The sequence below is a fragment of the Nycticebus coucang genome, chromosome 4 (genome assembly GCF_027406575.1).
Source record: "Nycticebus coucang isolate mNycCou1 chromosome 4, mNycCou1.pri, whole genome shotgun sequence".
Lineage (NCBI taxonomy): Eukaryota > Metazoa > Chordata > Mammalia > Primates > Lorisidae > Nycticebus > Nycticebus coucang.
This window is the reverse complement of record NC_069783.1, coordinates 84,678,267-84,696,024: the sequence shown is the minus strand read 5'-3', so window position 1 is coordinate 84,696,024 and position 17,758 is coordinate 84,678,267. Positions and strand designations below refer to the sequence as shown.

Below are 17,758 nucleotides of genomic sequence, written 5' to 3'. Positions count from 1 at the left end.
TTACACTTTTGGCTTCCCAGAGTTAACCTAGATTTGAATCCCAAATGTACCTCTTAATGAGGCCTGTGACTTTGCAAATTACGGTTCCAGGGGAGCAGAGCTGTCCTCAAGTGTCCATTACCTCATCTCTAACGCCTGCCTGTAGGACCAAGGAAAAGGTTAGGTGACCTTAGATGGGTTAGGTGTAGCATCCAGCAAATATCCACTTTGAGAATGACATCATAACCTTTTCTTCCTTCTCACTCTAATACCCTGTTTCCCCAAAAATAAGACTGTGTCTTATTTTAAGGTGTGCTCCCAAAGATGCGCTAGGTCTTATTTTCAGGGGATGTCTTATCTTTCCTGTAAGTAGGTTTTATTTTCGGAGGATGTCTTATTTTCGAGGAAACAGGGTACTTTCTCCACCACTACTACCCCATCCTCTCCTCCATGACACCTGTATAAGTATTATAGTATTAATTTGCTTAATGACTGAATGGATAGATAGAGTAGCCCACAGTGCTAATCTTGAAATCTGATTCACCCCATGCCCAGGTATTACACCAGAGATTCTGATTTAACTGGTCTGGGGTAGGGCCCAAGTGGAAGTTACAGAAGCTCACAGGTGATTCCCGTCTGCACCAGGCTTAGCCTGAGAGAGGCGTAGCAATAGCTTGCTAAGGTGGTTACTGTTCTGGGCGGCACCTGTGGCTCAGTGAGTAGGGCGCCGGCCCCATATGCCAAGGGTGGTGGGTTCAAACCCAGCCCCGGCCAAACTGCAACAAAAAAATAGCCGGGCATTGTGGCGGGCGCCTGTAGTCCCAGCTACTCGGGAGGCTGAGGCAGGAGAATCATGTAAGCCCAAGAGCTGGAGGTTGCTGTGAGCCGTGTGATGCTACAGCACTCTGCTGAGGGCAGTAAAGTGAGACTCTGTCTCTACAAAAAAAAAAAAAGGTGGTTACTGTTCTTATTCCTACATTATAAATGAGGAAACTTAAGGCTTTAAGAGGTCACTCAATAACAGGCAAAGCTGGGCTATGTTAGGGTTCTGTGGAAGATTTTGTTTAAGAAAGTTGAAGGAGCCATGTTTCTTACAGTTAAAATTCATTGAATATGAATACATATTGGATGCTCCTCAAAATGGCACTCCCAAGTTCTCTGACTGTTTTTAACAGGTAAAAAATGTGTGTGAGAGCAGGAGCAGACTCATTGCTTACTTCTGGAAGGCACATATGACTGCTAAACGATGTCCCCACTGCAAGTGAGTATCAGGGTGCTTAACCTTTCCCTTTCCCCAGATGAGGCGTCTCTGGCCAGCCACTTACAAGCTACTATTAACACATTGACCACCACACTAAAAAAAAAAAATTTGTCCTGGGTGCCACTGTATTTTATTATGAAAACAGAATAAAAACTTCAAAAACAAAATGATCCTTTCTAATTTAGTGAAAAGTTTGTTATATTTTCATAGCTTTCTGTTCATGGGTTATATGCAACTCACACAGCCCTAGAAATCAATTTTACACCACATGCCATGTGACTCACAATATGCTTACTGAATTTGTTTCTGAGAATTAAGTTTTTCTTCATTCTAAGGGTATTTAGTTATGTCTGGAATGGACCTTGGTGATCCTTGATGATGACCTCTGAATCATACCCCCTAAGTATATGCAACACTGTCATCTCCCTGCATCTTATTTTATCAATTTTATTCAAAGAGCCGCTAGGCAACATTCAAGGCAAAATGCACAATCAGAAGTAGTGGGAATCAGAGAACACAGTCCAGCACATGTGGTGTCCTTGGGCAAGTGTCTGGAGCAGGGCAACAGGAGGTGGGGGTGATATGCTAGTTGACAACAAAAACAATGAGCAGAGGTTTCACAGCTTCAGGAGTCCCTGGGCTCAAAACTGGTGTGAGTTAAATACAACTCACATGACAGTTGATATGCTAAATGTCTTACTGGGATTTTTTTTCTCTTCTCAATCATAATTATCCTATTTAGGACTGGGCGGTCAGTTGTACGAAAGGAACACAACAGCAAGTTGACGGTCACATTTCCTGCCATGGTGCACAGGAAAGCTGGCCAGAAGGACCCAGAGATTATGGGTAAGCAGGGTGTGTCTTGAGAGGAGCTCCTCGGCCATGTTTCTCATGCACAGCCCTCGGATATGTCCTAAACCTTTGGAGTACCTGATCCTCTTCGCCATATTTTACTAAGCTGTGTGTTTGGATGGGCCAGGGTCCAGACTTCTTAAGGATGGGAGGGATCCTCATGAGCACCCAGTCCATGCCTCTTGCGCAGAACTGCGGCTGAGACTGCTTTGTAAGGCAGTCCCTTACACATGCTTTTTGCTTCAAGTGGTCACTTTTCTGAAAGCCTTTTGAGGAAAAAAGAAATTGACTGCAAATATTTTGAAACCTTTTATTGTAAAACAAATGTGCATTTGTTTTTGGAGTAAAGTGTAGGTAAGTAATTTTTAGGAAAAATTCTTAGAAATTAGGCAAAATGTTAGCAGACTCCGGCAAGCTGCTCCTGGCTGCCTGTCCAAACTCCGGGCATGGAGTCCCCTCCTTAGCTCTCCTCGCCCTTGTAGGTACTTGGAAAATATTCTGAGAGACTGACTTAGTACTTTTCAATATTTGTAGTTGTTGGCTTGTTTAAACTTTTTTTTGTTTGTTTGTTTTTATTCTGAAGTAGTAAAGATTAAATAAGGTGTGAAGTACTGAGACCAGTACCTGCTATATAGTGTGGGTTCTGTAAATGTTCACTGTTCATTGTTTATTATATCATCAACATGGCAGGGTATTAAAAACACAACCTGCAATTGACACCTGGCTCTGCTACTTATTCTGAGTGGCTTAGAAAAGGCTACTTTTTTGGAACCTGCATTACCAACTTAATATAGAAGTACAATAATAATGCCTCTTGCCTAGAGTTGAGGAAATCATGTACATGAAAGTCCAGAGCAGGTAATGTTGTTAGACCTTTTTCCAGGGCTTGAACCTGAAATAGATGAAGTAATAAGTCCTCCTCCTGGAGATGTATGGTATATCTGTTACACTGAAGACTATGGCAAGACCTGGAATAAATAATACACCTGTTTATTTTCTTTAACTTAACCTTTTATTTTAGAATAATTTTAGACTCCAGAAGAATAGCAAACATAGTACAGAGAGTTATCATATACTTTTTGCTAAACTTGCCTTAACATAATATCTTAGTCTACCATGATTCAGTTGTCAAAACTAAAGAGTTTAGGCTTGGCGCCTGTATCTCAGTGGCTAGGGTGCCAGCCACATACACCTGAGCTGGTGGGTTCGAATCCAGCCCGGCCTGCCGAACAACAGAGACAATTACAATAACAACAAAAAGAAAAAAAAATAGCAGGTCATTGTGGTGGGCACATGCGGTCCCAGCTACTTGAGAGGCTGAGGCAAGAGAAACACTTAACCCCAAGAGTTTGAGGTTGCTGTGAACTGTGACACCATGGCACTCTACCAAGGGCAACATAGTGAAACTCTGTCTCAAAAAAAAAAAAAAAACTGAAGAGTTTAACACCAGTACAACACCGTTAACTACAGAATTTATTTGACTTTTTCCAGTTGTTTTAGTAATTTCCTTTTTATGTTTTGGGATATTACACTACATTTAGGAATCCTGTTTAATTTTGTTTAATATATAACAGATAACACCTCAAGAGTGAATATTTCTATACTTACCTATTAAATAACCCTTAAAACAATTTTCTCTTAATACCAGTTGGGATTTACTGCTGTTACCCTTAGGATGCTTTAAAAAATGTTTCTAAATCAGGAGCAAAGAAGGGCAGAATTCTAGAAAATAACTGTTTCTATGGGACAAATGGCCAGCAGTAAAGTAGCCTTTCTGTGCCTTTGCCAAACTCGTTCTTCTGAAATAATCTTTCATGGCAGCCATGAGAATGTAATGGTGCTACCCAATCTCTGTGCATTAGAAACAAGTAAACAGTAGTCTTTGGCAGCTCCAGGATTAGATTTATAGTATTTTTCAGACATTTACTTGTTGGGTAATCAGCAAGGACCACGTTATAGGCACTATGCCTAGATAGAGACCAAGCCCTGGGAGGTACATTAGCATTTACAATGAGAACTCGTACAGCCAAAATACTGCCACAACTGCTGTGATCTAGTCTTCCCAGGTTATTTGACCTCTGAACCCTGTTTTCATATGGCAGCTTTTACTGAAACTGTTGCTGAGAGAAAAGCACATTTGAGATGCTCTGAAATCTCAGCTAGGCAGATTTTGTTGTTGCAGGTTACAGAATTATCTTGTTAGAAGTGCAGCCTATGTTAGAAGGTGGCCTCCCACAGGTCTCTTCTGACTCTTTACGATCCCATGATTGAATCACCTCTGCCTTCATGGTAGCTAAGTGGGAGCGTTACTGGGATAGCAGCTGGGGAGATTCAGCCAATCTTCTTCAGCCCTTCATACTTGCTTCATTGGCCAGAAGATTCAGATATTCATTCCCAGAACAGAAATGCCCACAAAATTGTTCTTTAGGTTAATGGAATCTGTGTTTTCCCACTGAAAATAAAGTAATTTTCTAATGGTTGTGGTTATCTCTGAAGGTCAAAGCCATTCTTCAATTGCATTAACTCATTGAAATATTTGGCTTTTATGGGTATTAAAACTTTAAATGTGCAGACTCCTTGACCTAGCAGTTCTGCTTCTATGACTTTATTTTAAGGAGTTAGAATACCCACAGTATTGTTTAAATAGTTTCAAATTGGATGTGACTAAATGGCTATTAATAGAGTTATGGCGCATCTATTAATTGTTTTCCAAGTCAGAGATTTCTCTAAAAACTTGTGATGACATATCTGCGCTTGTAAAGACACTACTTTGAGAATTAGAGGTGGAATGAAGCTAGATTTTAATAAAATGGCAAAAGTGTGGGATTTTAAGTAAAAATTATCTTGGGATATTTTGAACATTTATATTTGAGTCATTGACTTTTTAGTATCTGCTGTGTGCTAGACATCATGTCAGGAACACAGACAAGGCATAGCTCTCGCCCTGAAAAGTACATAAAAATGGGAAATTAAGCAATGTTTAATTTCAGCATCCCAGGAAAAAATTGATCGTTTTGAACCTAAAGGACCACACGTCCACAGGTCACAAGTGGCAGCTGCCTGCTCCCTGTGCCTAGACCCCCTTGCATGCCACTGGGATCCATAGTTTGGAACCTGAATGAATCATTAGGAAATGCAGCCATTTCCCACACAGCTAGAAGAATAGCCAAGCCATATAAGGAATTTTACTTAACTCTGGGGTCCTTGCCTGACAGAGGGAAGTTAGGAAATCTTACTGCTTCCCAAGTTCTCTTCCCTTGAGGTTATTTCTGGAAAACCTTTCAGTAAAGGGAAGAGAATCCTGCAATCCAGTTTACCTGTCCAACCGTACCCTAAGTCCTAGTTGGTGATGTGTGAATGTTTCTATATCTGTCCACATTTATATGTATATAGATCTGATTGCACATATGAATAGATATTTATTTATGTATTATACCCTAAGTAATAATATTGATGATACGAAGCTCTTTCCAAAGCTTCTTGTTACTTGGTTGTGGAGCTGTACACTGGGAGCCATACGCCTGGCCCGTCCTCGGCTCTGGTCAGGACATTGAGTGCACGGCAGGCTTAAAAGCAGCACGTCCATGGAGCTGAGCCCTGGGAACAGGGGGGTGCTCGAGACATGAGCAGCACACACCCAACCTCAGGAAACTGACCCTAGAACAAACTAGGAAAGCGCAGGGGTCTGTTGGTAGTAGGGTACCACAGAGAACCAAGCACCCCACCTCCCTCTCTTTTGGTTTCATGCTTGTTTATTGCTTCCCTGGGTTAGTTATTTCAGTTTTCCACTGCCTGTGGGTGATTAGTGTGTCTTCACCCGTTTTCTGTAGTACAGTAGAACATTCCTTGGCCCTCTTAAAAGGGCTGCACGATGACCTTGAACGTCTACCAGTGAGTTAAGGGGTTCACTTTTTTCCCCGAGCTATCCAGCTTGGGATGGGGTCAGAACGGGATGGCAGCAGGCCAGATCCCCACAGCAGTGGTGCAGAGAAGCCCGAGCAGGGGAAGATTAGCTGTGCCAAGGAACACGTCACCCATCAACTTCTAGCCTTCCTTCAACCTTTATTTTTGCCTTTGTTTTAACCTGTGCTGTTGTTTTTGGTGTGTTTCTTTGTGAGTTTTTAATTTAATTGTGTAACTTTGTTTTTGCCGTTACTGTGAAACCAAGGTGTTGTGCTTTTAATTTTTTTTTTTTTTAACAAATGTTATATTCTTATTTAAGAGAATAAATTCCAAACAATCTTCAAAAAAAAAAAAAAAAAAAACAATAAAGGACCACACGTCTTAGTGATCTTTGAGTCTACTAAGTGCCTCCTGAATGGCAGCCCCACATCTGGTTTTCTGATTTAATCTAGGTATACCTGGTAGATAATGTCTCAGAGATCTATCTTGCTTAGTCTGAGAAACCAAAATCAGTCTGTCCTCACATACTAGTATGATACTTATAAAAATAAATCAATATATGTTTACTCATAAAAATATTCACACTGATTTCAACTATGTCCATAAAGTTACTTTTACCGTGTTACTTACAATAGGAAAAAAACAGAATCAATCCAAATGTCTGACTATGAGAGTATGATTAAGTAAATTTGAAGACATCCTCAATGGAATATCACGTAGCCAGTTAGAGTAGTGGCCAAGCCGACAGCAGCATTGGAAATGCTCACAAGATGATATGTGTACTAAATGAGCAAAGTAGCATACAAAATAAATCCTCACTGAAGATAATAATTACATACAACACTTACATAAATCAGAGGACCAATCCACACTTAAGATTATGATGACATATAACCAAGGGACTAGAAAAGGACATGAAGTTACATAATTAAGTTCACGAATTCATCCTAGAAAAAGTGCTGTATATCTCATTGCCAGAGATCACTGTGGTCACTTTCATGATAGTTCTCTTGGGAAGCTATGCACCTATGTCACCAGGTGGCCAAGGGAATACTTCTAACGTGACTATAGTAATATTCGGCAACGAGGTATGTAGCATTTTTGCTAGGATGTCTTCGCGACTTAATTGCCAGCCCTCATGTAAAAGTAATAATAGTTATGTTGATGTGATAGGATGGTGGGTGATATTTTCTTTAGCTCTGTTTTTAGGCTTTATACTATGGCTGTATTGTTTTCATTACTTTAGAAATTAGATTGTGGAGGGAGAAGGTAATTTGAGAATATGCTGTGCTAGAGATTGATTTTCATGGTCAAATTACAGTCTTCACAGAGTGGGGACAAAGAATTGATAAATCCCATTGCAGCAGGAGTACCTGCTATTATTGTGCTTTGATTCCTCTCCTCAGCTCCAGGAATTGAAGACACGCAGATGGGAAAACGAGGGTACCTGACACCCACCAGTGCCCGAGAACATCTTTTTTCTCTTTGGAAGAATGAAGGTGCTGTACCAGACTAAAGAAATTGCCTTTATCTTCTCTAGGCTTTAATTCCCTGAGCACATTATCCCTGCCCTTTTTTTTTTTGAGATAGAGTCTCAATCTGTTGCCAGGTTAGAGTACTATGGAGTCACTTTGGCACCCAGCAACCTCAATCTTCCTGCCTTAGCCTCCTGAGTAGCTGGGACCACAGCTCTATTTTTATTTATTTATTTATTTGTTTGTTTTTGAGACAGAGTCTCACTATGTCGCCCTGGGTAGAGTGCTGTGGTGTCACAGCTCACAGCAACCTCCAACTCTTGGGCTTAAGTGATTCTCTTGCCTCAGCCTCCCAAGTAGCTGGGACTACAGATGCCCACCACAATGCCCAGCTATTTTCTTTTGGTTGTAGTTGTCATTGTTGTTTGGCAGGCCTGGGCTGGATTCAAAACCGCCAGCTCTGGTGCATGTGGCTGGTACCCTAGCCGCTGAGCTATAGGGTCCAAGCCTATAACTATTTTTAGTAGAGATGGTGTCTTACTCTTGATCAAGCTGGTCTCAAACTCCTAAACTCAAGTGATTCTCCCACCTCGGCCTCCCAGAGTGCTAGGATTATAGGCATGTGCCACCTGGCCCTGCTATTTTATTTTTTTTAAGTTGTAATTATTGTAACTCTCTTCTGAAATTGATCCAGAGTTTTGGGTAGGCTTCAGCATACGTTGATTGACACTGAGTCCTCAGAGAGTAGAAGTAGTCATAGTCAGCATCATAACTTGCCAGTTATTGTAATGGAGCCTGCTCCTAATGGCAGTTACAGGTGGACCTCACTTCATACAGGTTGGCATGTTTTTAAAAGGTTCAGTGTTGGCTCAGCGCCTGTAGCTCAAGTGGCTAAGGCACCAGCCACGTACACCAGAGCTGGCGGGTTTGAATCCAGCCTGGACCTGCCAAACAACAATGACAACTGCAACCAAAAAATAGCCGGGCGTTGTGGCGGGCACATGTAGTACTAGCTACTTGGGAGGCTGAGGCAAGAGAATCACTTAAGCCCAGGAGTTGGAGGTTGCTGTGAGTTGTGATGCCACAGCATTCTACCCAGGGTGACAGCTTGAGGCGCTGTCTCAAAAAATAAAAAAAAACAAAGTTCAGTGTCATAATTTATCTTGTTTTAAATGCCCATAAATAAACAGCTCTTTAAAGATTTCTCTGGGAGTACCTCCTATGAATCAAAGAATGAGCTCTTTTTTTTTTTAATTAAGATTTTTATTCATTTTAGTTCCCTACTAAAAGGGAAATCCTTCATCCCTTTTGAGTGTATAGCAAAACCTGTGCAGTATATTCAAACTCCTGTGTCATGCGTCCTCTGAGAGTATTTCTGGAACACTGACTGTAGCCCCTGTGTGAGAAGCACTTACAAGTGAACATGTTGTTAAAGGGATATCAGCCCAACAGAGGACTCAGGTCCATGCAACTATTTCTGCAGCAGACTCTGGCACATTTTATTAATTTTCTCTGAGCATTTGTTTAAGTCACCAGAAACTTGAAATGTAGTTTTGACCCACAGAAGATCCCTTTTTGGCAGTACCCACATGGAGAGTGTTTTGTTTTGTTTTAAGGAGGCTAACTTTTTTTGTTTAATTTTTTCTTATTTCAATATTTTTTCATAATTACCAAAGTAATAGAAACTTGATTTTAATTTAATCAAGGAGGGTAATTTAATAGTCTTTGAGAGTAAATAAAAACAAGTGAAAGTTTCTTTTATTGACTTCCTGCCCATCTCAGTCCCTGGGGTAAGCACCTGTTGTCCTTTTGTACCATCATCTCATCTACATATAAACTGTCATACATACAGAAGCTATTTTTTATTTGTTTGTTTAAAAAGGTGATCTTACTCTAACTATTATCTACAGTCTAGTTTTTTTTATCTCATTCAGTACTATTTTTGTGGTTGTTCTCCCAGGCTCTTACTGAAAAATTTTAATGGTCTCTCTGATTTATTTCAATCACAGGATTCTTTCTGAATTACCTTTTTTTGGGACTAGATAATGTTGGCACAGAGTCTGCATTCAATCCCAGAATGTTCTTTCTAGATTTCTTGGTGGTGCCACCCTCAAGGTAATGCCCTCTAATTTAATTTATTTTACCTGTAAAAGGTTGTTGTTTTTTTTAATTATCTCATTTAAAATATCAAAGAAAAAGGTTTAACTAAACTCTAACCTCTCTGAGGGGAGGAAGGGTTGGGGGCTGAGAAATGAAGCAGCATTTCACTCCAGGTTCCAGGTGGTGGGGGTCCTTTCCTCTCCGTGTGTTATGGATGCAATAGGAATGGTGGTGGTTGTAAGTGTGGTGGGGTGTGTTGCCTCCAGTAGGTGTGGGTGAGAGTTTGGAGACCACCACCCTTCCCTCACACTGAACATTGATTGACTCCACATGTTCCCTTGCAGGTATCGCCCTGTCAGTCGCCTGGGGGACCAGATGTTTACCAATGGCCAGACAGTGAATTTGCAGGCTGTCATGAAGGACATAGTTCTGATCCGAAAGCTTCTGGCATTGATGGCCCAAGAACAGAAGCTGCCGTGGGATGTGGCCTTACCCACCACAGATGAGGTCAGGGCTGCTCTGGTGTTGATACCAGAGCACACACAGTTCTAACTGTGGTGTGGACGCAAGCAATATGGGTGCTGGGAAATGCTGACTGGGATGTTCATTCTTTGTAGCTGGCGGCACCCTTAGTGGCTTGGGAGGAACCTAGTTATCTCAGGGTGACAAGCATGGACCTGAGCCTGGAAAGGTCTGGGTTCTTCTAGTCTAGGTTTTATCCCTAAAGACAGTGTCTGGTGACCTCACTTGAGTCACTTTATTTTCTTGGACTATTCTTGACTGTAAAATATGTGTGGTTTGTGTTGAGATTTCACATGTAGGCCCTTCTGGGCCGCAAGCTGTTGGCAGCTCTAGAAAAAACTGTCTATTTCCCTTGGACTGTAGAATGTCCCTCCTGGGTCACAGTACTAGAGCTTGTGTCACATGGCTCTGTCTTAAGGGCAGGAAGGCAATGTTGTAGAATAGGAATTTCCCTCTGCAGGATAATCTCAGCTAATGTTTAGCCCCTTCAGTGTGCTAAGTCTTACACTAGGTCTTTAGTGAGTACAAAGATGACTTGGGTGCTCAGAAAGCTTCCTGAGGTCACTGAAATCTTTCCCAGCTCTGAAACATTCTCTGGATACAATGAGCAGGACTGTCTTCAGCCTTGGGGAAAATAGGCAGGGCTCTCAGACTCCCAGCTCCTGGGACAGTCCTGTCCCAAGGTGACACCACTGTCTCCTGGATACTTAACTCTGGGTCATCCAGCGTTTCTCCTTGAAGCTTTCTTTGATTTTTCTTAGGTTTTCTGATTGGCTGGTGGAGGTGTGCTTTTAAAACTCTTCAGCATAAGAGAAGTCCACCATCTGCATGTCTTACTCCAGTTTAGGAAAGAAGACTATAGGATAACCACATCAAGTGACCAGGGCTGGGAATTTTATTTTGACATATCTTAAAAATAAGGTATCCTCATAGTCAAATAAAAGCTCGATCTCTGCAAGAACAGCCTCCTCTCTGATTGCTAAGTCACAATATCCTCCTCCCCCTTGTGATTGACAAGACACATTCTTATTTCTTCCCAGCCTTGCTTCCATGTTCCACTCCCATGTCAGCCCCTGTCAGGCATTGTCTGGGCACTGGGAATAAACCAGTGAGATTAGGTTTCACTAGCTTCGCAGGTAACCATGTGGCCCCGAGCTGGGTAATTCTATGAGCAGTGACTTTGGCTGACAGGATCCCTGTCATCGTGCAAGTGACCATCTCTCCTGAAGGCCTCCTTCAGCCAGCAGGGGGCCCTGAACATTGTGTGTAGAAATAAATTTATTTTCTTTATAATTAAAGAAGACTCCTATATTCCTCGGGGTTGAGGATAAGTCTGCTCCATCCCTGTTGGGTTCTCATTACATTCTCATTTGCTGGATCTTCACTTACCTTCACCCCTTCCTCTTTGACACACTAAACACTAACAGGTTTCTTCTCTCATCTGACCATACTGGAGGACACGGAACCTTGTCTATCTCCTTGGGACATGTCCAGCCAGATGGGGCCAGTAGGTGGTGCTCAAAGGCAACTTAAGGCCTTTGTATGTTTCTGTCCCTTGGGCAAGTTGGGGGAGAAGAGGAGGAGACAGAGCCAGGGCAGAAATATTTAAATGGATTGGCTTCATAATCCAGCAAGGCTTGGCAATCAGCTGGTAACTTCTCATAGCCAGTAGGAGACCCACATCTTTACTGATGAAATAGAATATCATATGGCAAACACTTTTACCTTTAAGAAAAAAGAAATACAGGTTCCACCCACATTTTTATAAGTGCTTGGATTGAGTTTTTCTAAGATCATAAATAAAGTTTAGTTATCTGGCAGAATATTAGAGCTTTATAAGGAAAGTGTAGATGTAGGAAGGACTTTTAAGGTTGCCTTGGAAACTAGATATTAAGGCATTAAGTAAGGAGGAAGGAGCCTGCTTGGCCAGGTATGCTAGCTCACACCTATAATCTCAGGATTTGGGGAGGCTGAAGCAAGAGGATCTCTTGAGCACAGGAGTTGGAGACAGCCTGAGCAACATAGTGAGACCCAATGTCTACAAAAAAATTTAAAAATTAGCCAGATTTGGTAGTGCATGCCTCTAATACTAGCTACATAGGAAGCTGAGCCAGGAGGATCTCTTGAGCCTAGGAATTTAAGGTTGCAGTAAGCTGTGATCACATTCTAGCTAGCGAGACAGAATGAGACCTTAAAATAAAAAGAAAATAAGCAAGGAGGGGCCTGCTTACAAATTTTGAGTTCATTTTATTACTTGACAGAGATAGGTTGGCAAATGAGGCTGTTTTATTTGATATACATACATAGATTGATTTATTAGTACTTTTGTCTCTAGTCAGGTTCAGAGGACATAAAGGCAAACTGCAGAGCTTATGATGAGCGGAGCCAGGGTAATAAAGAAAAATAAAACCAAGGCAGGTTTTTGGAGTTTTTTTCCCATCATGCATATTTTCCTGGTTTTGTCTTCCCAGGAAAAAGACTCTTCAACTGGTATTGACCGATCCTTTTTAAGTGCACTTCCAGGCCAGGCCCTCACAGACAAACTTTACAACATTTGGATTCGCCTTCAGAGCCATGTCAATATTGTGTTTGATAGTGAGATGGACAAATTAACAGTAGAAAAGTACCCGGGCATTAGACAGGTAAGCAATAACCTGCTAGCTACTAGCTGAAGAGGTTAAGTTATTAATAAACATGTTTGTATTGAAACAAAATAATAAACATATTTGAATTTTTTAATGTTTTCCATGGACATTTTTCTCCATGGAGATCCTAGAGAAGAAGGAAGGCCTATTCCGAAAGCACATGATGGGAAAGAGAGTGGACTATGCAGCCCGCTCAGTCATCTGCCCAGATATGTACATCAACACCAACGAAATTGGAATCCCCATGGTGCGTATGTGGAGGGGCTCATTTGCTCCTGGTGGGCAGCAGATGAAAATTCCAGAAAGGGTTGGGAGTAGGACGTGTAGCAGATTGTGGTGGGGCTAGTGTCTGCTTCTTCCTGGACAGCCTAAGTGGAGGGGACTTGACACTTTGGGATGGCGTCATTCTCCTTACCAAGCTTCCAGACACCTGCCCACTAGGGAGACCTGTGCTTGGCACCAGGGAGCTAACCACAGGGTGTTTCACATCCCTGCTCAGCATATCTTCCTCCTGTCCACTTTGGCCTAATCTTTAAGCCCTTCTTATCACACAATATGTGAGAGAGGAAAAGGAGTGGGCGGGGGAGTTGTAGTTCTTTGTACTTCCATATATCAGGCATGTGTGTCCTTGGTTCCCAGAGAGAGGAAGTAGGGAGAGCCCCCAGAGAGAAGGTGCATGTGTGTCCACCCTCCAGTTCCTTCTTGGCGTAAGCCACTTGCCCTATCCACTCATTAGTGTTCCTCCGGGAGCCAGTTTCATTTTCCTACTTCTCCACTAGTTCACGCAGTGCCTCTCATTAGCAGCAGCCCTTTTATCGACTTCCTCCTTAATGGGCCTTGAGGTCAGTAATGTGAAAATGGTTTAATTCCCTTTGTGGAGAGTTTCATTTCCTTATACACCAGCCACTGTGCCACTCTCACGGTGCTGGTGATAGTGGAGCTAAAGTGTTCTCATCGTCTGGCATGCCTGCTGCTCGTTGCAGACACACTTTGGGCTTCCTGAGCAAGGGTCTGGGCATGGTATGTTGGGACAAGAGTCAGAGAAGGCTCAGTCTTGTGCCCATTGCCTTGTAGAAAGTGTAACCTTTGCATCTATTGAGGAGAAGGAACAGCTTTGCAAAGCCCAGCAGTGACATTCTGGAGCCTGAGACCTTAAAGAGAGGCTCAGTGCCAGTTTGTTGCTCTCTCTAGACAGAGGACAGGGTCCACCCTTGTTGACTTTGACCTCCGTATGTCTAGAATGTCCCCAAACTTAGGAGAGACCTTTTTGTGCTGGCTCTTCTACCTTTGTGGAATGTGTGTGCATTGCCTACCCGTCTAGTTCCTTCTGGGCGTAAGCTGCTTGCCCATTCGCCTGTTAGTGTTCCTCTGGGAGCCAGCTTCATTTTTCCACTTCCGCCCCAGCTCACTCAGTGGTGTTCATTAGCAGCAGTCCTTTAATCGACTTTTCTTTTTGGGGTCTTGGTTCATTTTATCCCCAGGGAGAGACTGTGAAGTCACCTTTCTGCTAGCCTCAGGACTCAGGGCCGTGGCAGCCAGCCTGGGGGATGGTGTACTGACAGGATGGCTGGGGAGAGCAGAGCAAGTAGAACTGCCTCTGGCCCCTTGAAGCACACTCTTCCCATAGAGCACTGTCAGCAGAGGTTGGGGGGGTAAGGAAGTGAGATAAGTTTGGGCAGCATCGAAGCACCCAGACTTGTTCCCTCGTAAAGCATTGTTGCAGGGCGGAGACAAACAGTAAACAAATAAACAAGTACATAAACAGTCTGGCAGACAGTGGTAAGTGCATCAGCAACAGTAGAGCTGGGAGGCCTCTTTGCACAGAGACCTGGACAGAGCTGGACATGTTCCTTCATGGAGACTTGTCAGAGTCCTTGGTATATTTGTGTGCATTTTGAAGTATCAGGGGTTTTTAATATTCAGTAGCTCTAACTTAGTCAGTGAACTCATTTTTTCTGGAGTGGACCACAGGCCTGGTGTTGAATAGAGCACACTGTGTTTTCTCACATATCAGAGGAGCACATGGCTTTCATTTCAGTCATCACCTTGATTGTAGTGGCTGCTGGAGTTAAGAGATTCTGATGTGTCTGGGCTCAAGAAAAGTGCCATGATCATCTAGTGATGCCTGAGGTGGAGGGATACAGTGGTATTCAAGGACAAATAATTTGTTACCTATCATAAGTGAGTGCCCCATGCTGTGTTGCCTTTTTGGGGACTTTGAATTTATTGGCAAAGAAATGAAGTTTTAGAGTAGGTTAAAAAGAATTCTAATATGTAAACTGCAACACTGAAATTACTCTTCCCAGATTGACTCTGCTAGAAAAGGCAGCCCAGTCTATTCCCTTAAGGGAACAAACCTGTGGGGAAGGCAGGCAGGGTATTGGTTTACTCACTGAAAGCCTCCTCCATGTCTTGAGGGAAAGTCACACAGCCTCCTGAGTCATAAGTGGAGACCATAAAACCTTTTTTTCTGTTCACCCTGAATTTCTATATCCATTCCTTATCTTTAGGTATTTGCCACTAAACTGACCTACCCTCAGCCTGTTACCCCCTGGAATGTTCAGGAACTTAGGCAGGCAGTCATCAATGGCCCCAATGTGCACCCAGGAGCCTCCATGGTCATCAACGAGGATGGCAGTCGCACAGCCCTCAGCACCGTGGACATAAGCCAGCGGGAAGCCGTGGCCAAACAGCTCCTGACACCAGCCACTGGGGCACCTAAGCCCCAGGGGACAAAAATTGTGAGTACTGGGTTGGTTTGGCCAGGAAACCAGCCAGCTCCCTCTGACTCCCCTATGACTGCTGGCTGGCAGCTGTGGCTGTCAGGTGACAGTCAAGTCACCTGTTTGGTTCTCTTTCAGTACATGAAGTAAGACTTGTGTTCAGGTTCATAAGATTGCTCTGCCATTCTTAAGTGCCTAGTATTTTGCTAGGAGCTATGTGAGGAATGCAAAAGAAAGCAAGGTATATTTTGCTTAACTTTTGGTGAAACCAGGGAAATAAGAAATGATTTTCTTGCCACATGTGTGTCTCTCCAAGAAGAAGCCCCACCACATGTGGGTGTCCTCTGGGCTCTGTGGAGCTCACCTTGTCTCTCAGTTAGAGCCTGTTCTCCTAGGGCATGAGCAACATGATTATAGCTGCCTTTGGCCACCCCATACCATGCAGCACAGTGCTGGGCACACATTGGTTGCTTGAGAAATGCTCTTTAAAGACTCTTTTGTGATACTGGGACAGGAGAATTTGCTGTCATTGAACAGGGCTATTCAATGCCAGTCATCAGGTCAACAGTAGCAGTAGCATCTCTGGAGCTTGAGAGAGATGCAGTTTTTCCCCCTATCATCCCTACTGAATTAGAATCTCTGGAAATGGGGACCTGATAGTCTTTCTTTAACAGACTGTCCAGAGGGTCCTTCTGCATGCTAACGTTTGAGAATCGCTCTTAGAAAGGAAATGCTCTGTGCCAGTCATAACCAACAACTGACAAGTTGGCCATTGCTAATGCCTACTTTGTAAGGGATCCTTGAGGCTCTTTCTGGATTCCACTGGAAAGAGCACATGGTTGACTAGCAACATTGTTGAGAGCACAGGATCAATGGTGATAGCATTTGTGTCTGTGTCAAATAACAGCTATTCCTTGGCACTGGGTTCAGCTCTACAAAGTTTCTATCAACCTTGAAAAACTTCTGGAGGAACAGAGAAAGAAAGGACTTGTTGCAGTGGCTGTTGGTGCCCATTGTTCTTCCCCAGCAGGGCACCTCTCTGGTTCTACAGCTCTCCTGGGGTAGAGCAGTAACAATGCCAGTTTTCTGCTTTGGTAATAGAGGCACATGCAGACCCAAATCAAGTCACCTGTTTTGCTCTCTTTCAGTACAAGAAGTCAGACTTGTCTTCAGGTTCATAAGATTGTTCTGCCTTTCTTAAGAGCCTGATATTTTGCTAAGAGCGGTATGAGGAATGCAAAAGAAAGCAAGATGTATTTTGCCTAACTTTTGATGAAGCCGGGGAAATATGAAATGGTCCTCCTGTTAACTCAGTCAGAAGTGTGAAATAGTCTCCTGTCAGCAGGCTAAGATGAGAGGGAAATGGAGAGAACCATAAGATGTCAGAAAGTGCTGAGGTCCCACTGCATGCTAGCCCTGTGCCAGTTCTAGCTTGGTGGGGGTGGCCACCAGGAAATGAAGGTATAAAGATATTACGTGCTGAGGAGCAGTATGCCACACACCATAAGGAGCAACAGTGGCAACAGCGGCTCTGCATGGGATGCCGAGGAGGAAACAGGTTTGGGAAGAGTTGCAAGGCAAGTGGGCAGGGAGAGTTCCAAGTCATCAAGAGGTAGCTAAGAGTGGGGTGTCAAGCCAGGCTAAGGGCTACAGGGGAAACTGAGGATGGAGAACCCTCTGTTCCCTCAGGTCTTAGTGAATCCCTAGTCCCTCTAGGGTCAGAGAGTAAGTATTTCCAGCTTTGTGGTCCACACAGGCTCTGTTGTAGTTACCCAGCTCTGCCCCCGTAGTACTAAAAGAGCCATAGGCAGTGCACGGTGGATGGGTGTAACTGTACTCCAATTAAGCTTTATTTGTAGTTTGCCACTCCCAAAACCTGTGTTAGGTGCCCCCAGCACACCCAGTGTCCGTGCTGATCTCTCTACCTCTTGTAGCTTCTATTACATGTGTTGTCCCTGCACCTGTCTCTCCACCCTTGATTTCCTCAATCCTGTGAGTTCAAGGGCAGAGTGTGCTCTGATCTCATTCTTCCAGCACCTAGCATGTAGGAGGCACTCAGGAAATCCTGTGGGGTGTTATGGATCCAGGTTGAAGAGTGGGAAGCTCTGAGGTGTGAATGCCCCATTGGACCCAAGGACGTGGCCCAGGGCAAAGATAGGAAACAACTTTAGGAAAGAAAAGTGGTTTCTACATCAAGACTGGGGACTGAGAATGATCAACTTTATTTCCCCAATTTTTAGTAGTTTTATATGTGAGAGATAGATACATAGATAAAATAAAATGCACATGTGCTTATAA

The 17,758-nt window shown here is 43.2% G+C and overlaps 1 protein-coding gene across 1 annotated transcript in view; it reads left to right on the top strand.

The window, feature by feature from the left end:
* POLR1A (RNA polymerase I subunit A) overlaps positions 1 to 17,758 on the top strand; it is an 84,744-nt gene that overhangs the window by 14,988 nt on the left and 51,998 nt on the right. Inside the window, exons 6-13 of the mRNA XM_053587762.1 lie at positions 1,155 to 1,240; positions 1,983 to 2,086; positions 7,402 to 7,494; positions 9,480 to 9,585; positions 9,915 to 10,077; positions 12,564 to 12,734; positions 12,862 to 12,984; positions 15,248 to 15,478. Of these exons, the coding sequence (XP_053443737.1) occupies positions 1,155 to 1,240; positions 1,983 to 2,086; positions 7,402 to 7,494; positions 9,480 to 9,585; positions 9,915 to 10,077; positions 12,564 to 12,734; positions 12,862 to 12,984; positions 15,248 to 15,478 (1,077 nt within the window). The remainder of the gene's footprint in view (positions 1 to 1,154; positions 1,241 to 1,982; positions 2,087 to 7,401; positions 7,495 to 9,479; positions 9,586 to 9,914; positions 10,078 to 12,563; positions 12,735 to 12,861; positions 12,985 to 15,247; positions 15,479 to 17,758) is intronic.